The following is a 21,335-nucleotide window of genomic DNA, read 5'->3' as shown; positions in this document are numbered from 1 at the left end:
AATAATAAAAACATTCACAAGGGTGATTGTATTTTAGCAAAAAAAACTATTTTATCACCAAAGAACCAAAAAATCATATGTTACTGAAAAAACTAAAGTTAATTTTTTTGTAACCACAGTAAATTAGTATAAATATTAGTTGACCATAGCAAGTTGTTAAAAATAAAATACAATATTTTATTAAGATTATATCTCTTCCTTTATTATTTTAATGAGTGGTTTATATTATTTTAAACAAAGTGATAAAAAAAAAATAGAACATTTGATTTTGATGTATTGTAGAGCGAGGTGGTAAAATAGATAAAGTAGCCTTTTTGATGTACTAAAAATTATGCACAAAAAGTAAGTTATTGACTGAATATTAAAAAACATCCAATTTAACTAAATTTAACATATATATTAAGAATATAAAAAATATGTAATCTAATGGTTATATTTTCAAAATTCACATTCAATAAAAAGATATAAAACAAGTTTAGAAGATTTCTTTGGATATAAGACAAGTTTAAAAGATTTATTTTCAAACTAATTTGGAGAGAAGTCTTGTCCCAAAAATGAGAATGGTCACAAGACGAGTTTAGGTTGAATTGCCCTGAACCTAATACCCAAGTCTCAAAACTTGATCCATGCCTGATCTCGTTCCCTACCTTGACTTTCAAGTTTCAACCCCATAGGGACTAGAATCGAGTTTTAGAATTTTTTTGGTGGTTGTGCAATCCAAGAGCTAGCAGCAAGCCTCCAATCCAACCAAAAAACAAAAACGAAAAAACCCAAAATATTGGAAAAAACACAAGGGCATATCAAATTAATTCCATGAAATCACCTCCAAATTATGTTGCCACACATTAATAGCCCAACATAATTTGGAGTCTTTAGTTTTTTGTTGGGAAGTAAGTAACAAGTAACAACATAAACAAAACACACAAGTTTATAGTAACTTTATTTTTTACCTTCAAAGAAAATATCAACTGAAACTCATCATTTAGGAGGGGGCCCAAAGAGTACCGGGCCCCCCCAGCCCAAAAAAAAAAATTGTCTTAGACATATTTAGACTTTTATTGAATTGGCCCTTTTCCAAAGCCTTAGCCCACTTCCCTAACCGCCCAACCGCCCAAACCCAAAATATTAAAAGCCAATTCAAAATTTACCTATAACCCACGTTTCTCAAGTTTCTATATAAGGAGTAGGGATTCAAACACTACAGAGAGAGAGACTAGAGAAGAGAGTGACTCCGTTGCCGCCATCAGCCACTGAAAATTGAAAATTGAAAATTGAAATTTTTTTATTGAAAGTAATAGTAAAATAAGTTGACAAAAATTTTGCGAATATTTGTATTTTGGTGATTTGGGGTTCGGCTAGGATTAGGAATGAAAATACCAATACCAGTAGTATAGCTCTCTTTGGAAAAAATAAATAAGCTGACTCTGTGAAGATTGAATTGAAAAAAAAAGAAGAAAAAAGAAGCAGACAATGGCCGCAAAGAAGATTCCGATTAAGGGTAAACGGAACATCCTCATCACCGGCCAGCGCCTTGCCTTATGTCAACAACGTTCCCCATCTAAAGTTCTGGAAGATAACTCCACCCCTACTATTATGGGATCATTTGTGACATATATAGATAATTATTATGGTAATCAAATTCTACTTGTTCTCTTAGCTATTCCTTGTCTTTAATGTTTTTCATTTTTTTTTCCTTCTTCTTCTTTCAATGCTTTTATGGATGTTTTAAAATAATATACTCCTCAAGCTATTCATTAGTCCATCTTTTATGTTCTGCATTTACAGATACCATGCGATTCATAAGGAAGTCTATGAGTGGTTCAATATAAGTTTTGATAAATTTGGGCGCACCTCAACCCCACAAGATGGATATTTGCCAAGCGATTTTTAAGAAAATTTTGGAGAACAATTGGATTTCTGAGAATTCAATGCAGCAGGTATGCGTTATTTTCTTGTTAATACTTGGTGTGATTCTGTACATGATAACATTCGTGACCACTCTATTCTTTTATGCAAGAAAAAGAAAAAAGAAGACTTCTCTATTCTTGTTTAGTAATCCAGTTATTGGATATTTTTTCTGGTGTCTTCTTTTTGTTCTTCAGCTATTTCATTGTGGTCAATTATAGGCTTTATTCATACCATATTCAGCTTTACTGCGATACATGCAAAAGGTTCTTAGCTGACCGGCTTGTGGAGGGTACCTGCCCAAAAGAAGGGTGCAATTACCAGGCTGCCTGAGGAGATCAATGTGAAAATTGTGTCAGTGTTTTGAATACGACAGAATTAAAAGATCCTAGGTGCAAGGTACAAAATTTACTTCTAATATTGAGGTCTCTATTTTGTATTATCAAATTCTAAATGAGGAACCTGATTGTATGAAATATTATCCACGTTGCGCATTCAGCTTCTAAAATATGTAGTTTGTCAGTAGATGTATGATATTACGCTTTTAATATTTATACGTTTCTTATAGTTGATCCATGAGCTTTCTCTGCTAACAGGTTTGTCAGACGACACCACACATTCGTGACACAAACCACTTGTTTGTTGAACTCCCCTTACTGAAGGACAAATTGGAAGAATACATCAACAAAATGTCGGTGGCTGGATCTTGGAGCCAGAATGCTATTTAAATAACAAATGGCAGGCTTAAAGAAGGGCTGAAATCACGATGTATTTCCAGGGATCTGAAGTGGGGGGTTCCAGTTCCACTCGAGAGATTTAGTGATAAGGTTAGTTGTTGATAGACGGACATGCTGAATTCATGCTGGCCTCTTCAAATTTTATCTCAAAATTTGGCAAATTGACCCTTTTTTTTTTTTTTACTTTCACTGGATAGGTTTTCTATGTCTGGTTTGATGCGCCTATTGGATATGTTTCTATTACTTCTTGCTACACACCTGAGTGGGAGAAGTGGTGGAAGAATCCTGAAGATGTATAGTTGTATCAATTTATGGACAAGGACAATGTGCCGTTCCACACTATAAGTGATTTTTATTTAGAAATTTTCTGATAACTCTAAGAAGAGGGCAAGATACTAACTCGAAGTACTAAGATTAGTTAGAATGTTAGATTTTGTTTTTTGTTAGATATATGCTTATCAATGTTTTTCCCCCCAGCTGAGAAACTTAAGTTTAATTATATTTTTAAGAAATCTTCTTATGGCCACACATCTATGTTATTCTTTTCCATGTTTTTAGCTTTTGCTGGCTACTTCTAATTTTTCTTTTTGTCTTTTTGGTTAGATATTTCCAGAAATGTACGTAGTCTTTGCATCTTGTAAATAACATACAATTTTTTATTGCATCTTAATTTTTTTAAAAGTTTACAGTAACCATTGTATCTTTTAGATAACAATAATATTCAACCGTTATTGCATATAATTTTAGAACCTTGCGGCAGTCACTAAGTTGGTATGTTTTCTTGTGGGTCATGGGTAGGTCTAAATCTTGTCTCACCCTTATGAGGATTTATATCTTGTATCATTGTGCTAGTAACTTGTTGACTTGTAATTTTAGTGTAACCACACGGCCAATTTTCTTTGTTAAAATCCTCTACACTTTCCAAATATTGATTGCTATCGACTTAGGTTAGATGACATGACACTCGAATCTAAATTGCTATTAAATCAAATCTAATGAGATGAGACTTTGTGAAGTTATTGTACTAATGGTTAAAACAAAAACTGTTGTTTTGTCATTTGCAATGTTAATGGAGCAGCGGAGTTTTATTAGTTCACCTAATTGGTCTCATAGATACTGCATGCAAGACACATGAAATTTTTGGCTTCAGAATTTAGGTTATTTATTTATTATCTCTTATGAACTGTACATAAGGTGGCAACTTGTGTCTCCCCTCATGAAGTGGGGGTCACTAGTTCGAATCTCCCCTTTGGGGTCTAAAAAAACCTTTGGTTGTAGTGGTGGATGTTTTGAGCTTAGTAAACGTTTGGTTGTCCTTTTTTCCATCATTGTCATGGAGACTTATGGTTTGGCTTGGACCTCTTGGTTGTGGGGACTGATATTTTTCTTCCCCACTACCCTTTGTGACTGTTACTATATTCTTGTTTTAGGTGATGTTTCCATCTACACTTCTTGGAACTGATGAAAATTGGACTTTAATGAAGACTATCAGTGTCACTGAATTCTTGAATTATGAAGCAGGTTAGCCAACTAGTTTGTAGCAGTTTATATGATGCGCGATGGTGGTCAATTTATCGGTCATTTAGATGGATGATTGATCAATTACCTTCTCTTTTACATAACAATGATTTTTCTCATTCGAACATCTTGAATTAGATGAATTTTCATTTGGATGGTTTCTGTAGGAAAGTTTTCTAAGAGTAAAGGTATTGGAGTCTTTGGCAATGATGCAAAAGATACAAACATTCCAGTAGAAGTATGGCGATATTACTTACTAACTATTAGGCCTGAGGTAAACAGCATATATTTATTACTTTTTCATAATAAGAATTAATGCTGGGTTCTACTAATTGCTTTCTGGATTGATGAATGGGTTTGTGTAAACTAGGTATCAGACACATTATTTACATGGGCCGACTTGCAAGCAAAATTAAACAGCGAGTTGCTAAATAACTTGGGCAACTTTATAAATCGAGTTTTAAGTTTCATTGTTAAACCTCCAGGTTGGTTGGCTGTGTACCTTAAGTTTCTTAAAGTTTTGTTGTTCAGTTAGTTTTTTATTTGATTCTCCTGATTGTGGTACATACTTATAATATTTCTGGATTGTTGTTATAGTACAGAACACTAGTTATAGAAGTGACACATTTTATTTAGTGCCTCACTGAATTAGAACCATTCTCAATGCCTATTGCATATATGTGAACTAATGGCCTCCCGGCCTAGTGGCATGCCCACCTTTTTGATGCTTCAATGTTTGAGGTGTATCTTTACCTATAAAAAAATCCTATTTTTGCTAGGCATTTATATTTTAGAGAGTTAAAAATGGTGCCAATAGTCCATCTCACATTATGCCAAGACCTTTAATATTTATGAAATTCCAAATGGTTTTGCCATTTTTATTATAATGGGCTTGTCTGGTATGAAGAGAAACTGCAAGTGCATAACTGAGTTTCCTTTTACAGGTCGAGGATATGGTTCCATTATTCCTCAGCCTTCAGATGCTGACCCAGATCCATTGCAACATGAACCAACTAGGAAATTGGTTGGTAGCATTGTTGACTATGTGGAGCAATATGTTGAAGCCATGGAAAAGGTGATTGAAATACTGGCTAGTATACTGTCATGCAACCAGAAGCTGCCCCATGCCCTCTTTCGCTAATTTCTTTTGCATTATAATGACATTCTTATTTGCATTTTGTATAGGTTAAACTAAAGCAAGGGCTGAAAATTGCAATGAACATTCCTAGTGAAGGGAATGGATATCCGCAAGTAAGTCTAGAACATTTTTGTTTGTACTGATTTGGATGTTTGTTTAATATGTTCTTTTATGAGGATGTTGGTTGGAAATCGCCCTTTGGCTGCCCATGAAACAAAATTTCTCTCTCTTAAGGTGTACTTTGCTCATGATTGCTATGTGGGAAAGCAAATTCTGGAAGCTTTACAATGATGATCAACTTTCTTGCTCTCTTGCCATAAGAACTTCGGTTGGGCTAGTATATCTTCTCGCATGTTTGTTAGAACCTTTTGTGCCATCTTTTTCACTTGAGGTAATTTAACCTGCCAGTAGATCTCTCTGTGGCACTTAGGGCAATGCTAGTATTCTATATCGTGAGTTAGCTAATATGGTTGTGCATGCTGACAATATCTGTATTGTTGGTTGTGTTGAAGGTACTTAAGCAGCTTAATTTGCCTCCTGATACACCAATTTTTCTTGAAAAAGGAGATATTGATAGAGTAAGCCAACCTTGGGAGATCCTACCTGCTGGTCACAAAATTGAGACACCAGCGCCATTGTTTAAGGAATTGGTATAACTCTCCTACTTCTATGTTTTGTTTTGTGAATTGTGATGGAGATTTTGTGGGCTGTCTCATAGTTACTAATTTAGTGAAAACAAATGTTCAGAAAGAGGAAGAAGTAGAATTCTTCTGAGAGAAGTTTGCAGGAAGCCAAGCTGATAGGATTGTGAGGGCAGAAGCTGAAGCAGAGAAGATAGCTGAGAAACTGAAGAAAGCAATAGTTTCAGGTTGCATTTTATTGATATTATATTTATTTACTCACTTCTAGTGTTTGCCATATCTACACATTGCATGGTTGGGTGTCATTGATGTGATATATTTCCAACCAATAAGTTCATAAAAGCACTAATCAATTTATCTTTTATTCTTCTATAACTAGGTTCTTCACAGGTCTTCTCTGTTCAAATGCTAACTATTTTGTTTTTGATGATAATTGTGGCTTCCACATTTTTCTTGACAAGTTGATATTACAGTAGTACTATGATTAGTGTGTCTTTTCATACCTCTCTCATTATACTTCTTGATTAATCATAGGCACTACTAATTTGTTAGTAGTAGTTGCTTAATATGGTGAGGCATTGTGTGGAACAGATAGCAGTGGAAAAAAGCAAAGGCCTGTAAAACACTAAAACCTGCAAGTGAATCCAAAGCTAAGGCCAATTCTGAGACAGAAATTTCAATTACAAGACTTGACATCTGTGTTGACCTTATTACGAGTGTACAGAAGCATCCTAATGCTGATTCCCTCTATATTGAAGATAGCAACCACATATATTAATCATCTAATAGCTTTAAAAAATGGTTTAGTGGTCGTGAGTATATAATTTTGGTTGAGATTGTTGTGATGGTGTTGGATGGTGGGTAATGACACATTCTAACATGTTAGCATTTTTGTCGCAAAATGGCTACATCATTTGTTGCGTGGTGTTAAGATGTTTTAGAAAAGAGAGATGCTACATCCACAACATTTTTACAACATTTTCACAACAAACCATAGGTGATTAGTTGTTATTGGTTTAAATTTGAACCTAACATGAAGATTACTTTTTTGTCCCAACAATAACAACCAGTAACAACCTGCTACTTAGGATTTGTTATAAAAATGTTGTGAAAATGTTGTGAACATATCATTTTTTTTTAGAAAATGGTTTTATGATACCTATTAAAGCCCATGGTTGATTTTGAATAAGTTTCACTTTGAAAAAAATTTCTGGCTTTGTCATTTCTTGTTTAAGTCTGGATCATCAAACATGAACGCTAACGATATTTTTAATATAAAAAATTTTCAGGTTGAATTGGTTGATCCCCCTAAATCTGCTTCTGTTGGAGAAGAGTTACATTTCCTGGATTCAATGGTGAGCCAGGCTCTGATGATGTCTTGAACCCAAAGTTTCGTCTGGGAAACATTGCAAGTGGATCTGAACACCAACACGGAACTAGTGGCCTCCTACAAAGATACAATCACCACATCTGCTGGTGTTTTACACTGTTTCATCTATTGCCAGTGGGTCAATCAGATAGTTAGGTCTCTTGTTCAATTTTTTTTTTTTTTTTGAGAAGTTGTTCAATTATTGAAAACGAAGAAACATCCCCCTAGACTTTGATTCGTTACTCTTCATGTTGGTATAAAAAACTAATTGCAGGAGTACCTTATCTTCATGTTGTAACTAGTTATTTGAAAAGTACTGCGGTTATGAAAAATTAGGAATGTGTATCTGAAGTCCTAAACCGTTAGATCAATCTTGAAATGATTCTAACATTTTAGTATTTGGAATGACATTGTAAATTGTGATACTCAATAACATTTTTTTTTCCTATCTAATATATGAGACATTTCAAAAGCAGAGTTTTCTTATATTATCAAAAACTTCTTATATTAACTTTATTTAAATAAAAACAAATAATTTTTTTCTTAAAAATCAAGCCACCTTTATGGCCTGTTTGAATGGAGGGATGAATGAGGGAGAGTGGAGGGGAGTAGAGTAAAGTTGGCTAAAAATAAGCTAATTTTATGCTAAATCTACTCTACTCTACTCTACTCTACTCCATTTAGGGAGAGTGGAGGGGAGTAGAGTAAAGTTGGCTAAAAATAAGCTAATTTTGTGCTAAATATACTCTACTCTATTCCATTTCCCTCTCCCTCAATTCAAACGGACCATTAATACCAAATATCTCGTTTATTAAGAGACATGGATGGGTTAATTGTTTTACATGGGTGGGATAAGAACCATTATGTGGTATTTTGGACAAGAGAGCTCCTCTCATACATGTCTAAGCCCAACCATCAAGTAATATTTGTAGTTCAATTTCTTGCCATTCACTAATCCCAATCACTTGCCAACCACTTTCTTTCTTTGATACTGAATGGTTATAAAAAGTAAGAACCTACACAAAAGGTTGGAGGACAATATCCAGTAATATATCTTCTTCTTTTTTTCCTTTTTTTTTTAAATAAAAATATCCAATTAGTATTAAGCAATCATTGTTTTTATAAAATTTTCTATGTAGATCCCACATAATTATGAGTGTTTGAAGTTTGAACTTATGTAATAACTTCGAATTCTTAATATAAAAAAATGTAATCAGGAAAAAAAAAAGGAGTCAAATTTAAATTTAAATCTCTTAAAAATAATTTAAAAACAAATGTAATATCAATTACCCAAGAAGAAGGAATAATCAAATACTCTCTTCTTCTCATATTATTGGCCAATCTATTTTATTTTAATTGTCTTAAAATATTGTCTAGCTTTGACTTTTAAGACTGAAAAAAAAAATCATTAATTTACTAATTTTTCTAATAAGCCATTGATTTATTTGAATTGAAAAGACTCTAGTAGACTACTATAACTTTATAAGTCTATAACACTTAAAAATAAATAAATAAACATTTTAAGAGAGTAGATTAGAATTGTTTTTATTTTTTTATTCTTATTTTTATTAAAGACAGAACATGAAATATTATACACATATGGTTATGGATTTCCTTTTTCAGTCTCACACTTTGTGAATTTGTCTGGAATCCTCAGGGCCAATTAGGATTGCTACATCTATTAATTCGTTGACGGTTTTACCCTTCTCATTTTCACTTGGAAGAGGGAGAAATGAATAAAATGGAGGGAATTGAAAGGGATCTTGTAAGAACATTACATCCATTTGCTACTTGGGATTTTAATAAGAAGGAATGAAATTACTAAGAATAGTTTCTCAAAAAAAAGAAAAAAGAAGAAGAAGAAATTACCAAGAGTAAGAGTAAGGGCGTGCATGAGTTAGACTGGATTAAATTAGGTCATCAAGTTAGGTTGAATACATAGAGAAATTATAATTTTATTTTGAAAATACATAATTCCCAGATATTATCTATTAAAAACACCATAATATTAATAGAAACTTAACAATCGTTTTCCTTTGAATGCCTTTGTTTTTTCAACACCAAACAAAAGGCAAAACAAAACAAAAAAAATATAAATTTCTATTTGGGTTGATAAATTTGAAATCACACTTGAAATGAAGTCAATACCTAATTATAATGTTTTTCCCACAATCTTTGCAACCACAGTTTGGATGTTAAAAATAGAAAAAATAAAAAAAGAAACAAAACTTTCACCGAAAATTAAAAAAAATTGAAAATAAAAAAAATATAACAAAGATTAGGTAAGTGGAGATTTCACAGAGAGAGAGAGAGAGAGAGAGAGAGAGAGAGAGAGAGAGAGAGAGAGAGAGAGAGTAGGGCTGGCAATGGGGCGAGGCGGGGTGGGGCCGAAGGATGGAGTCTTCGCCCCCATCCCGCATGGTTTTTTCTTGCCCATCCCACCCTACATGACGAAGAAAATATCTTGCCCCATCTCTGCTCCTTAAGGGCCCCACGAAGTCCCGCCTCACCCTGTAAAACTCTATTTCTTGTTAATTTTCCCTTCAACTATTACAATTTTTTCAAATAAAATTACATATTTCAATAATAAAAATATACTTGAAATTATAAATAAATTTATCCCATCAACAGTTTCAGTGAAGGCCACATGAGAAAAATAAAATTAAATATTTTGGTTAACATATACTAATTACAGCACTAAGCAAGATAAAACCACCTAAATGACATGGCTCACAGGCATAGGGTAATTATGTATAAAAACTTCAAATATTACCCCTGAATCACATTCCCCCATGACCTCACCAAAAACTTTAAGAACACTACTGTAATCTAAAAGACTTACAAATCATTTAATTCAGAGTCTATAAGAATGAGATGCCTAAAAGGGGACACAATCAAATACAAATAGAAACAGAATTCTGTGAACAAGCCCCAAATATGATCTCTCATAATAAAAACATTTTGCTAGGTTTGAATATTGTTAAACCATTAAAATATATTATGCATAACTTTGAGCATAGTTTTCATATGGTTTTGATAGAAAGAACTAAACAAATATATATCTATAGACCCGAACCAGAGCTACCTCAAATCTATACCTCATAACAACCACACGCCTACACACAATGACACAAACACAAACATTCAGACCCATAACTCATAAAAATAGAAAACATTCTATTATGTTCATGATGAAATCTATGTTGAGAAAGATGCTTGAATGGAATCAGTGATTCAATAATATATAAATTTGTTTCTAATAAAGACAAAAGAAAACATTAGAATTGGTACCTTATTTTTAACTTTGCTAAAGAGAAAAAAGAGGTAGAGAGCCATGTTAGATAAAATAAAATAAGTTGATAATATTTTTGTTTAAATAGTAAAGTTTTAGGGTATGAAAATTTTACAATTTAATCCTTATTAATGCGGAGTGGGTCTGAAAAGTGTAAACCCATTTTCGCCCCACCACCTTTGTAGGGTAGGGAAAACCTGCACAGGGTGAAGTGGGGGGGGGGGGCAAAATTGCCATCCGAGAGAGAGAGAGAGAGAGAGAGAGAGAGAGAGAGAGATGTGGAAGTAGATGTGTTTTGGATTAAAAAAAAAATTTTATGAAGTGACAAAGGGTTTGGTTAAGGGTCTAAATTCTAAAGGGAGAAAATAATTAGAACATATATTTTAAGAGATTTGGGGTTCAATCTCCGCCTACACCAAAAACTAATTGGTGTCTTGGTCTGATGATAAACAGCTATCATTAAGAACAGATGCCATAGGTTGAAACTTTCCAAAAAAAAAAAAAAACTATTATGTCAAGTTATGTTGAAAAAATCATTAGCTCTAACCTGACCCAACAGATGTTATTTTAATTTTTTTTTTTTCATCCCAACCTAAACCACCAACCCACAAAAAAACAGCACAAAGTATCAAGCTAGGTTTGATCGGTTTTGTTGAGTTGGAATTGGTTCACAACCTTAACTAAGAGAAATATATATTTCATTTAATATCAGCTAAAATATGTTTTTTAATAGTGGGATGAACACTAATTTCTTTAATTACATGTAGGTGAAGTACAAATTTTATCCCTATTTGGATACAAAAACAAATAAAATTTGAAAAACTATATATTTCTTTCATTTTCATTCATTCATTTTTATGATCTCCTAAACACCCTAGAGAAAAATGGTGTCACATTTCATTATTTTATGATTTATCTATTTCTATTCAAGTCTTTTGGGTAAATATTGCAAAAAATGGAGTTTTTTGTTGTTATAGGTACTGTTCCAAGTTATTTAGGTAAATGAGGAGAGAGAGTGAATTTCGGCAACACCGTTGCCGAAATTCTAACAAAAGGATGAGAGAGAAAAAGAAAAAGTAGGAGAGAATTTTTTTTGAATTTCGATAATGGCATTACCGAAATTCCTTCTGCCCAGCCGCTACCTAAGTGAGTGAGTGCGCGAGTGCTCGAGTGGCCGAAGAAAAAAAAAATATTTTGTGGCAATCCCATTGCCGAAAATGGAGGGAAAAAGTAAAAAAAAAAAAAAAAAAAAAAGAATTGTGGCAATGATATTGCCAAAATAGGGGGGAAAAGAAAAAAAAAATTGTGACAATGGTATTGCTGAAATAGGGGGAATAGTAAAAAAAAAAAAAAAGAATTGTGGCAATAGTATTGTTGAAATAGGGGCAAAAGAAAAAAAGAAAAAAAAAGAATTATGGCAATGGTATTGCCGAAATAAGAGGGAAAAGGAAAAAAAAAAATTTGTGGCAATGATATTACCGAAATAGGGGGGAAAAAAAAGAATTGTGGCAATGGTATTGCTGAAATAGGGGGAAAAAGAAAAAAAAAAAAAAAGAATTGTGGCAATGCCATTGCCGAAAACGGGGAAAAAAGTATAAACAAATAATAATAATAAAGGGAAAACCAATTGTGGCAATGCCATTGCCGAAATACAAGGAGAAAAACTGTAGTGCCATCTAAGACAAATTCATACACTGAGTGTTTGATTCTTATTCTAAAAAAATACATAGATTTTAAAAAGTACATGAAAGAAAATTATATAAGAAAAAAATGATTGATGTGTACTGTAAATAAAAAAAAAAAAACTTAGATTTTTACAGAGATTCTTTGCAGTGGCATTGCCGAAATAGAAGGGAAAAAAAGTACGTCCACAACATTTTTATTTTTACAATATTTTTACAATAAATCATAGGTGGTAGTTGTTGCTGGTTCAAATTTGAACCTAACGCTAAGATACTTTTATGCCCTAACAATAACAACTAGTAACAACTTGCCACTTATAATTTGTTGCGAAAATATTGTCCAAATAAAAAAAAAATATATAGTAAACATATTCTTATCTTTCAGTAGTTTTTTGACCTGATTTGTGTGTATGTCATGTTCTTTCATGTCATATTGTAAAAGTATCTGTGAGGAGTCAATCAATCAATCAATTCACTTCTTCCTCCCATTCTTATTTTTTGTCTGAAAAGATTCCATTCATCATTTCCAATAAAACCATCTTTAGAGATTCTTTTTACTTTTTATGGCCTCCCCGTGACAAGTGATTGTTTTTGTCTTTTTATTTCACCTCTCTCTAATAAAAGGCAAGTGCCCTTCTTGAAATCTCCTCACAAAGTGGCTCTTTTTGGCTTTTTGTCTTTTGGCAGACTGTGTTGTATTTGGTAAATTTTTATTAGTATAGTTTAAAGTACATAGATATTCTTATTGAGATTTTTATCCATGCGTGGGAAAAATTTATGAAAGAAAAAATGATTGATGTACACGATGAAAAAAAAAAAAAACTAAGAATTTTGCAGAAATTCTTTGCAGGATTTGCAGAGATTTATAAATGATTGATGTGCACTGTAAACAAAAAAACAAAAGCACTTTGAGATTTTTTGCAGAGTCATTCCTTGTTGTATTTGGTCAATTTCTATTAGTATAGTTTAAAATCTAATAATTTAATTTATACGAAACTTGCATCCTATTTAAACAGCACCAATATTACTTTAGTTTCCACGTTTCTTATTTTCCACTATTTTCCCCCTAAAAATTCTATCAGCTTTTTTCTCCACTCTTATTCCCCTCATAATTCTATCAACCATTTTCAATTCATGTGTGCCATATATTCTACAAACAACTATAAGGAACAACACTTGGAAATACCTATCCGTCTTTATCATTGTACAAGGTGAGTTACATCTCTTTAAGTAGTTACTTTTCTTTTTATAATATTTATGTTGATATGTTTAGGGGCATAGCTAAGCATGAAAATTTTGTTTTTGTTAAATTATTTGTTCATGAAAATCTTGTTTTTGTATTATGTGTTTTGTAACAAGAACTGATTTGTATGATATGTTTTAAATTATGGGTCTTGCCTAAAATTTCATATAGCAAAAATATATTTCAAAATTGACATAAATTTTCCTTAAAGAAATTCTTACTTTGTTAGCCTAAAATATACATGTATGCTATAAGAAAACCAAAAAAAAAAAAAAAAAAGGTTAGTATATGCCCCTAAATCAAAAATCTAAGTTTTAGGTATAATAATAATAACGAAAATTATAAGATATTAGAAATATTTATCTATTATCGTAATAATGCATGAGAAATATAATCTGTCTTGTTTTAGAAGAAGCAAAATGAAGAGCTACATAAAATAATTTACGTAACCATAACATATAATTCTAAATAATTTTAACTACTATGATGGACAATAATAAATTATCAGTGAACTAATCCTCTTTAATATAATTCTCTCAACTCTAACTATTTAAACATTGAATATTTTTAATAGATTACCTTCTTGTATTACCTTCTTGTATTACCTTCTTGTATTACCTTCTTGTATTGCACATTGAATATTAATACTACTTTTATGTTTTAGTGTGAATGGCAAAAAAGTTGTTCATTTTTCTCATCTATTCCGGTGGAATAATTAAACATGGCGAAAATGAGGTTTATTACGAAAGGCCACCTCCTTCTATGCTTTCATTAAGCAAGGGTGTGACATTTGAAGATCTATGTGATAGAGTAGCATCCACGCTTCATATAGACAGAGAAGATTCAAAATTTACTGTTTGGTATAAATTTCCTTTTCAATGTCATCCACGTCCTGTGAATTACCAGCAAGTTTTGGTAGAAGATGATAATAATGTCAATGCAATATTCGATATGTTAGACTGTCAATATGGTTTTGTAGGTGCAGAGTTGTACGCGGGTGTGGAGCCCATAAGAAGCCACCGGGATGTTTTTCCCATTCGATATGCTAACGAAGGACCAAGTGCATCGTTTAGTTATTCACATGACAGACATTTTCATGATCCATATGCCACTCATACTGGTTATTATTCTGAAGATGTGACTCATTCTCCAATCAACATTGGTGGTGCTGACTATCATGCTCCATATATTCATGTTGCTACTGAGAACCAACATGCTCCTTATCAGCCAATGAACACCAATGATGTTGACTATAATAACCCAACTGAGCATGTTGCACTAGAGTTTGAAGCTCAGTATGACCAAACCGCCACTCAGAAAGCTGCTAATGATCCTAATGATACACACCGCATAGCTGCTACTATTGAAAATGCGGTCCATACATTATTAGAAAGGATGCGGGCCATGGATAATGATGACCAACTTGATAATGACAAGGTCCTTGATGATGTTGGAGATGAACAAAAACTTCCCAATGAACCTAATCATGAAAGTAGTCCAGCAATGGCGTTCCATCAACCTTCATCACTGAGCTTTTCACAGAACACGTGGGATAATATGACTGATCCAACCCCACAATTTGAAAAGCCCTTTCAAAGTACTTGGGACCCTACCCAAGAGTTTTATGTGGGATTGCTTTTTGCTGATAAGGATGAACTACAAGCTGCTGTCAAACAATATCACATCAAGAGGAATCAAACATTTAGTGTAAAAGAGTCAGATCCAGCATGTTGGTATGTACGTTGCAAAAATTGTTCTTGGCGTCTTTGAGCATGCTTCCGAGCTACACATGGGTTCTTTAAGGTTAGGAAATACAATGGTCCACACACGTGTACGAAGTCCACGCTCACACAAGATCACGAGCAATTAGACATCCATATTTTGAGAAAGAGTTGAGGGATATTGTCAAAGATGATCCAAACATAAGGATTTCTTCGCTTCAACAGAGTCTTTACAATAAGTACCAATACCGGCCTTCTTATATTTCTAATGTTGAAATTATTTACATTTAAATTGAATAATTGTAAATATTATTACGATATTAATAAATTTTAATCTCGCAACGTACACTGCCTTCCATTGCATCATTAGAGATGTGATATTATTGTTGGGTTAGCAGAGAATGATCGAATGACCCAGGCTCCATTTCAAATATATCCTACATTAAATCCTACAATGAGTTAAACCATATTTGAAAATGCGTTTTCACAGTATCTTTAATATATAAACACCAAGATTAAAAAATTACAATATCTTAAGGTACATTTTTTTATAAACTATCTATATAAAAAATTACAAACTAAGCAAATAATTTCCAATTAAATTAGGGGGCTAAGAAGCTTACTACAATTGCGATACGAAGTGAAGGAATGTAGGAATTATAGAGTGATACTTGCAAGAAAAGAAAGAAAAAAAAAAACATAATCAGATAATCATAAATATCTTCTAAAAACAAAAGAACAATAATAAAAAATAATAACATTAATATAACCATATATAAAGCATATAATTAATTTTTATACCAACTAAACTTTAAAGAAAAAGAAACACAAATGTACGATTTATTGTACTAAATAAAAATAAAAATAAAAATAATACACATACATATCTTTATTATAAACCAACAAACATATTATGCAATATATTTTTTTCCAAGTAATAGATGTAATAACTGATAATAACAAAGTAAAATTGATTATAAAATGATCACAATAATACAATTTATTACAATTTTTGTGGCCATGTACTAATAATAACAATAAATAATATTAAATAATTTGAATATTAACAAAACATATGCGTAGATTTAATAAGAGAGTTGAGATGCTTACCACAATTGTGATATCAACTAAAAGAGTGAGAATTATAGAGTGATACTTGCAAAAAAAAAAAAAAACACAATTAGATAATAATAAATAAACACAAAATAACAACAATACTAAAAATGTTTGTAGTCCTAACCATAAAAAATTCATTAATCTAAAATTTGAATAAAAACAACAACAACAACAACAACAACAACAACAACAATAATCATAATCGCTGAAGTAAAAAGCAAAAAAACTTACATTAACCCAAAACTTACAATTCTTAGCTGTGCACGTTGAAGCAAAACAGAAGAACAACTGAACAATCGGAAGAGATGAAAAGTAGAAGTGTAAGTTTGTGAGGAGACTTCAGGAAAGACACTTGCCTTTTATTAGAAAGATGTGAAATAAAAAGACAAAAAATCACTTATCCCGGAGAGGCCATAAAAAGTAAATAGAATAAGAATATTTGAAATGGGCTATAAAAAGTAAAAAAAATAAGAATATCTGAAGATGGTTTTATTGAAGTCCAAATCTTCTGTCCCATTTTTCCTGCTCCACTCTATACTCCACCAATAAAAACTTGCCACGTGTTCACCTAAGTAATTAAATACTATCATTATTGACTTATTAATGCTACCGTTATTAATTAATAATAGTATTTAATTACTTAGGTGAACACGTGGCAAGTTTTTATTGGTGGAGTATAGAGTGGAGTAAGAAAAGTGAGACAGAAGATTTGGACTCGTTTTATTGAGAATGATGAATGAAATCTTTTCTGGCAGAAAATAAGAATGAGAGGAAAAGGTGAATTGATTGGTTGATTGACTCCTCACAGGTACTTTTACAATATGAAATGAAAGAACATGATATATACACAAATCTAGTAAAAAAAACTAGATAAGAATATGTTTACTATATATATTTTTTATTTGGACAATATTTTCGCAATAAATTATAAATGGCAGATTGTTACTAGTTATTATTGGGGCAAAGACTCATTTCGATTCTATTTTGCTTAAACTATCAAACATAGTAGAAAAGAAACTGAAAAGAAAAAAACAAAAGAAAAAAAAATGTCATTAAAAAAAAGGGCACATTATAATTCCGTCTAATTAAAACGACAAACGTAGCATGGATCATTTAAACAGAAGTACCATGTGTAATGATCCGAAAGAGAACAAACGACCGGAGCGCCAACCGTCCCCAACGGTCAAGCCTATGGCAAAACTGCACCAATCTTCGAACTCTGAAACAAGTCCACGCTTCCATGCTCGTCAAAGGCTTCAATTCCAACCACTCTGCTCTCAGAGAACTCATTTTCGCCACTGCCATTTCTGTTTCAGGCGCCATTCACTACGCGCACCAAGTGTTCGTTCATATTACCGAACCAGACACTTTCATGTGGAACACTATGATTAGAGGCTCAGCTCAGAGCTCCAACCCTTTAAACTCGATTTTGCTCTATACCCAGATGGAGAATCGGCATGTAAAGCCTGATAACTTCACCTTCCCGTTTGTACTCAAGGCCTGCACTAAGCTTTCCTGGGTCAAGATGGGATTTGGGATTCATGGGAAAGTGGTGAGGTATGGTTTTGAATCGAATAAGTTTTTGAGGAATACCCTTATCTACTTTCATGCTAATTGTGGGGATTTGAGCGTTGCTAGAGCACTTTTTGATGGGTCGGCAATGAGGGATGTTGTACCTTGGTCAGCTTTGACAGCCGGGTATGCAAGGCGAGGGGAGTTGGGTGTTGCGAGGCAGCTTTTTGATGAAATGCCAGTTAAAGATTTGGTGTCTTGGAATGTGATGATAACAGGGTATGTGAAGCAAGGGGAGATGGAGAGTGCGAGGAAACTCTTTGAAGAGGTTCCAAAGAGGGATGTTGTGACTTGGAATGCAATGATTGCAGGGTATGTACTTTGTGGGTCACATGAGCAGGCGTTGGAGATGTTTGAGGAGATGAGACGTGCGGGAGAGAGGCCGGATGAGGTGACCATGTTGAGTCTGTTGTCCGCTTGTGCGGATTTAGGAGATTTAGATGTTGGGATGAAGATACACTGCAACATTTTGGAATTGTGTTCAGGAGATTTGAGCATTCTACTTGGGAATGCACTTATAGATATGTATGCCAAGTGTGGGAATATTAAGAAAGCACTCGAAGTGTTCCATGGGATGAGAGATAGAGATGTGTCGACTTGGAATTCAGTAATAGGAGGTTTGGCTTTCCATGGCCATGCTGAGGAATCAATCAATCTGTTTATGGAGATGCGCAGGTTGAAAGTCAGGCCAAATGAGATAACTTTTGTTGGAGTCTTAGTTGCTTGCAGTCATGCTGGCAAAGTTGAAGAGGGGCGCAGGTATTTTAATATAATGAGAAATGAGTATAATATTGAGCCAAACATAAAGCACTGTGGGTGTATGGTCGACCTGCTAGGGCGAGCTGGGAGATTAAATGAAGCATTTGAGTTCATGGACTCCATGGAGATTGAACCCAATGCTATTGTCTGGAGGACTCTGCTTGGGGCATGCATAGTTCATGGAAATGTTGAGTTGGCAAGACGTGCAAATGAGCGGCTACTTGAAATGAGAAGGGACCAGAGTGGGGATTATGTACTTCTATCTAACATATATGCTTCACGAGGTGAATGGGATGGGGTTGAGAAGGTGAGGAAGTTGATGGATGACAGTGGGGTGAGGAAAGAACCTGGCTGTAGCCTAGTTGAAGCAGATAGCAGAGCTCTCATGCAGTTTTTATTTGATTCCAAACCCAAACCTAAGTTGAATTCAAGAATCCATATATCTTGAGCCACAAATAGGTAAAAGAAAATTCTGTCAGCTATCTTGTTATCCTTAATTTTATTGTTCAGAAATAATCAAAAAACAATGCATGCACCATAATTTTTCTTTTTCTAAATCTATTTGACATAACTACCTTGGAGCTACTTTTGTAATTTGATTTGTACATTAATGATTTGACAAACAAGATAGTTTTGGACTGGTTACTGAGAATTATTAACTGGTTTCTACTCTAAAATTGGGTGCTTCAATAGATCCAATTGTTGATCTCATGGTGTAGATGTAAACTTGTGCATTAGTTGTGACTGTCTGCCTGCACAGTAATAGATACACAGATATTTTTACCGTGGCCAAAGCTCAGAATAGATGGGGTTGGCATGATGTAATTTTTTTTTTTTGATGACATAGGAGAACTTCACTCAGATTAGTTGCATGTCGTAGAGCATACTGTACAACAATCCTCACTGTTAATCAAACTCTTACGGATAGCTGACCCCACTCGCCAGAACCAGTTACTGGGTAATCCAGGGGCTTTTCACCCCTGACGGGCTAAGCAGTTTATCCTCATGCTTAGGAGGCTAATGTAATTATTAATTATCTTTCAAATGAATGAATAATCTAAAACTAGCATAACCAACAAGACAAGGATGTGAAGATCCTGTTGTTAGATAGAAGTTAACATAATTACATAAGTGGAGGCGTGGAGCAAGGATGATAATCATTCCAGGGGTCGCCATGATGTAATTATTATTATTATTATTTTGATGACATAGGAGAACTTCACTCAAATTAGTTGCACATCGCAGAGCATACTGTACAACAATCCTCACTATTAATCAAACTCTTACGGGCAACTGACCCCACCCGCCAGAACCAGTTATTGGGTAATCCAGGGGCTTTTCACCCCTAACGGGCTAAGCAGTTTATCCTTATGCTTAGGAGGTGTAATTATTAATTATCTTTCAAATGAATGAATAATCTAAAACTAGCATAACCAACAGGACAAGGATGTGAAGATCCTGTTGATAGATAGAAGTTAACATAATTACATAAGTGGAGGCGTGGAGCAAGGATGATAATCATTCCAGTGATTTAGTTAAAATATATTGGACGCTTCTTTATACTACTACTTACAAGCTAAGTTGTTTGAGCTTGGACTATAACTTTCATATTTACCATTGTTTCAGGGATCAATAAGTTCTATTTCTTAAAGAGTAGTAGAAGTTCATACTGATTATTCTTATTTGCCTTTCCCACTCAGCAGTATAACAAAGTTCCAATACATGTCTCTGTTAACAAATTATGTACAATTCGAAATTGGTCAGAAGAAGGCTTCATTTTACATATTATATGATGCCGGTATATGCATTGCTAGTGAGGGGACTGCTTCGAGAGAGGCTGCCATCCATGTCTTCTTATACCCCGAAAATAGTTGAAGTGCTGTAATGACATTGCGTATTGATAATGGAATCACAATTAGAATAATATGAATGGATACTTAGCGTTGTTCATACCCTCAATGTTTAAGACTTAGTTGTGTACTTATACTAACAAAGCCATATGGCAGAAGCCGCAGAATGTATCATGTCCCATTGGGTGGGCTTCTGATATTTTAAGTGCATTTCTTAATTACATTTTATTTATCCTTAAGGTGTCCATTGAGTTTTTCTGGAACCAAAATGAACTGGTGGTTATACCAAGGTCCAAGATACATAAATGGGAGGCATTTGTTTTGGATGGTTTGGTCATGACTCGGCTTGGGATCAAAATCTTTTACTTTGTGTTATACACACACACGCACATATATGTATATATGTGTGGATGTGTATATATACCAGTAAAGAGGTACAAGGTCTCTAAATTAGCTATTTTGGAACCAAACTGGACTGTTGGTTGTAAGGATGATATTGCACAGAGTAAGGATGCTTTACACACACATATGTATGTATATATGTGTGGATGTGTATATATACCAGGAAAGAGGTACAAGGTCACTAAAATTAGCTAGGGTGCTGTTAACGGGTGCTGTACAGCACCCGTTAGTGTGATAAAATTTAAAATAAACTATTCACCTTCTTTTAGGGATATGGAAAAAACTGGATATGTATATGGAGAAAGTCAAATCATTTTGCAACCTGACCAAAATACCCTTGAATCTAAAATTGAAAAAATGTGTTCTTTATTTCTAAATTACCCTCAGCCT

The 21,335-nt window shown here is 33.5% G+C and overlaps 1 protein-coding gene and 1 pseudogene across 1 annotated transcript; both read left to right on the top strand.

Annotated features, from left to right (window-relative positions):
* The first annotated feature begins 1,470 nt into the window (after positions 1-1,470).
* On the top strand, positions 1,471-7,534 carry LOC142634081 (putative methionine--tRNA ligase; annotated as a pseudogene).
* Positions 7,535-17,481: 9,947 nt separating this feature from the next.
* Positions 17,482-19,345, top strand: LOC142608864 (pentatricopeptide repeat-containing protein At5g15300). Its single transcript, XM_075780527.1, has one exon. The coding sequence runs from the start codon at positions 17,498-17,500 to the stop codon at positions 19,139-19,141; it is 1,644 nt and encodes a 547-aa protein (XP_075636642.1). The 5' UTR covers positions 17,482-17,497; the 3' UTR covers positions 19,142-19,345.
* The last annotated feature ends 1,990 nt before the right edge of the window (positions 19,346-21,335 follow it).

Source organism: Castanea sativa, chromosome 1 (assembly GCF_040712315.1).
Source record: "Castanea sativa cultivar Marrone di Chiusa Pesio chromosome 1, ASM4071231v1".
NCBI lineage: Eukaryota > Viridiplantae > Streptophyta > Magnoliopsida > Fagales > Fagaceae > Castanea > Castanea sativa.
This window is presented reverse-complemented; position numbering and strand designations above follow the sequence as displayed.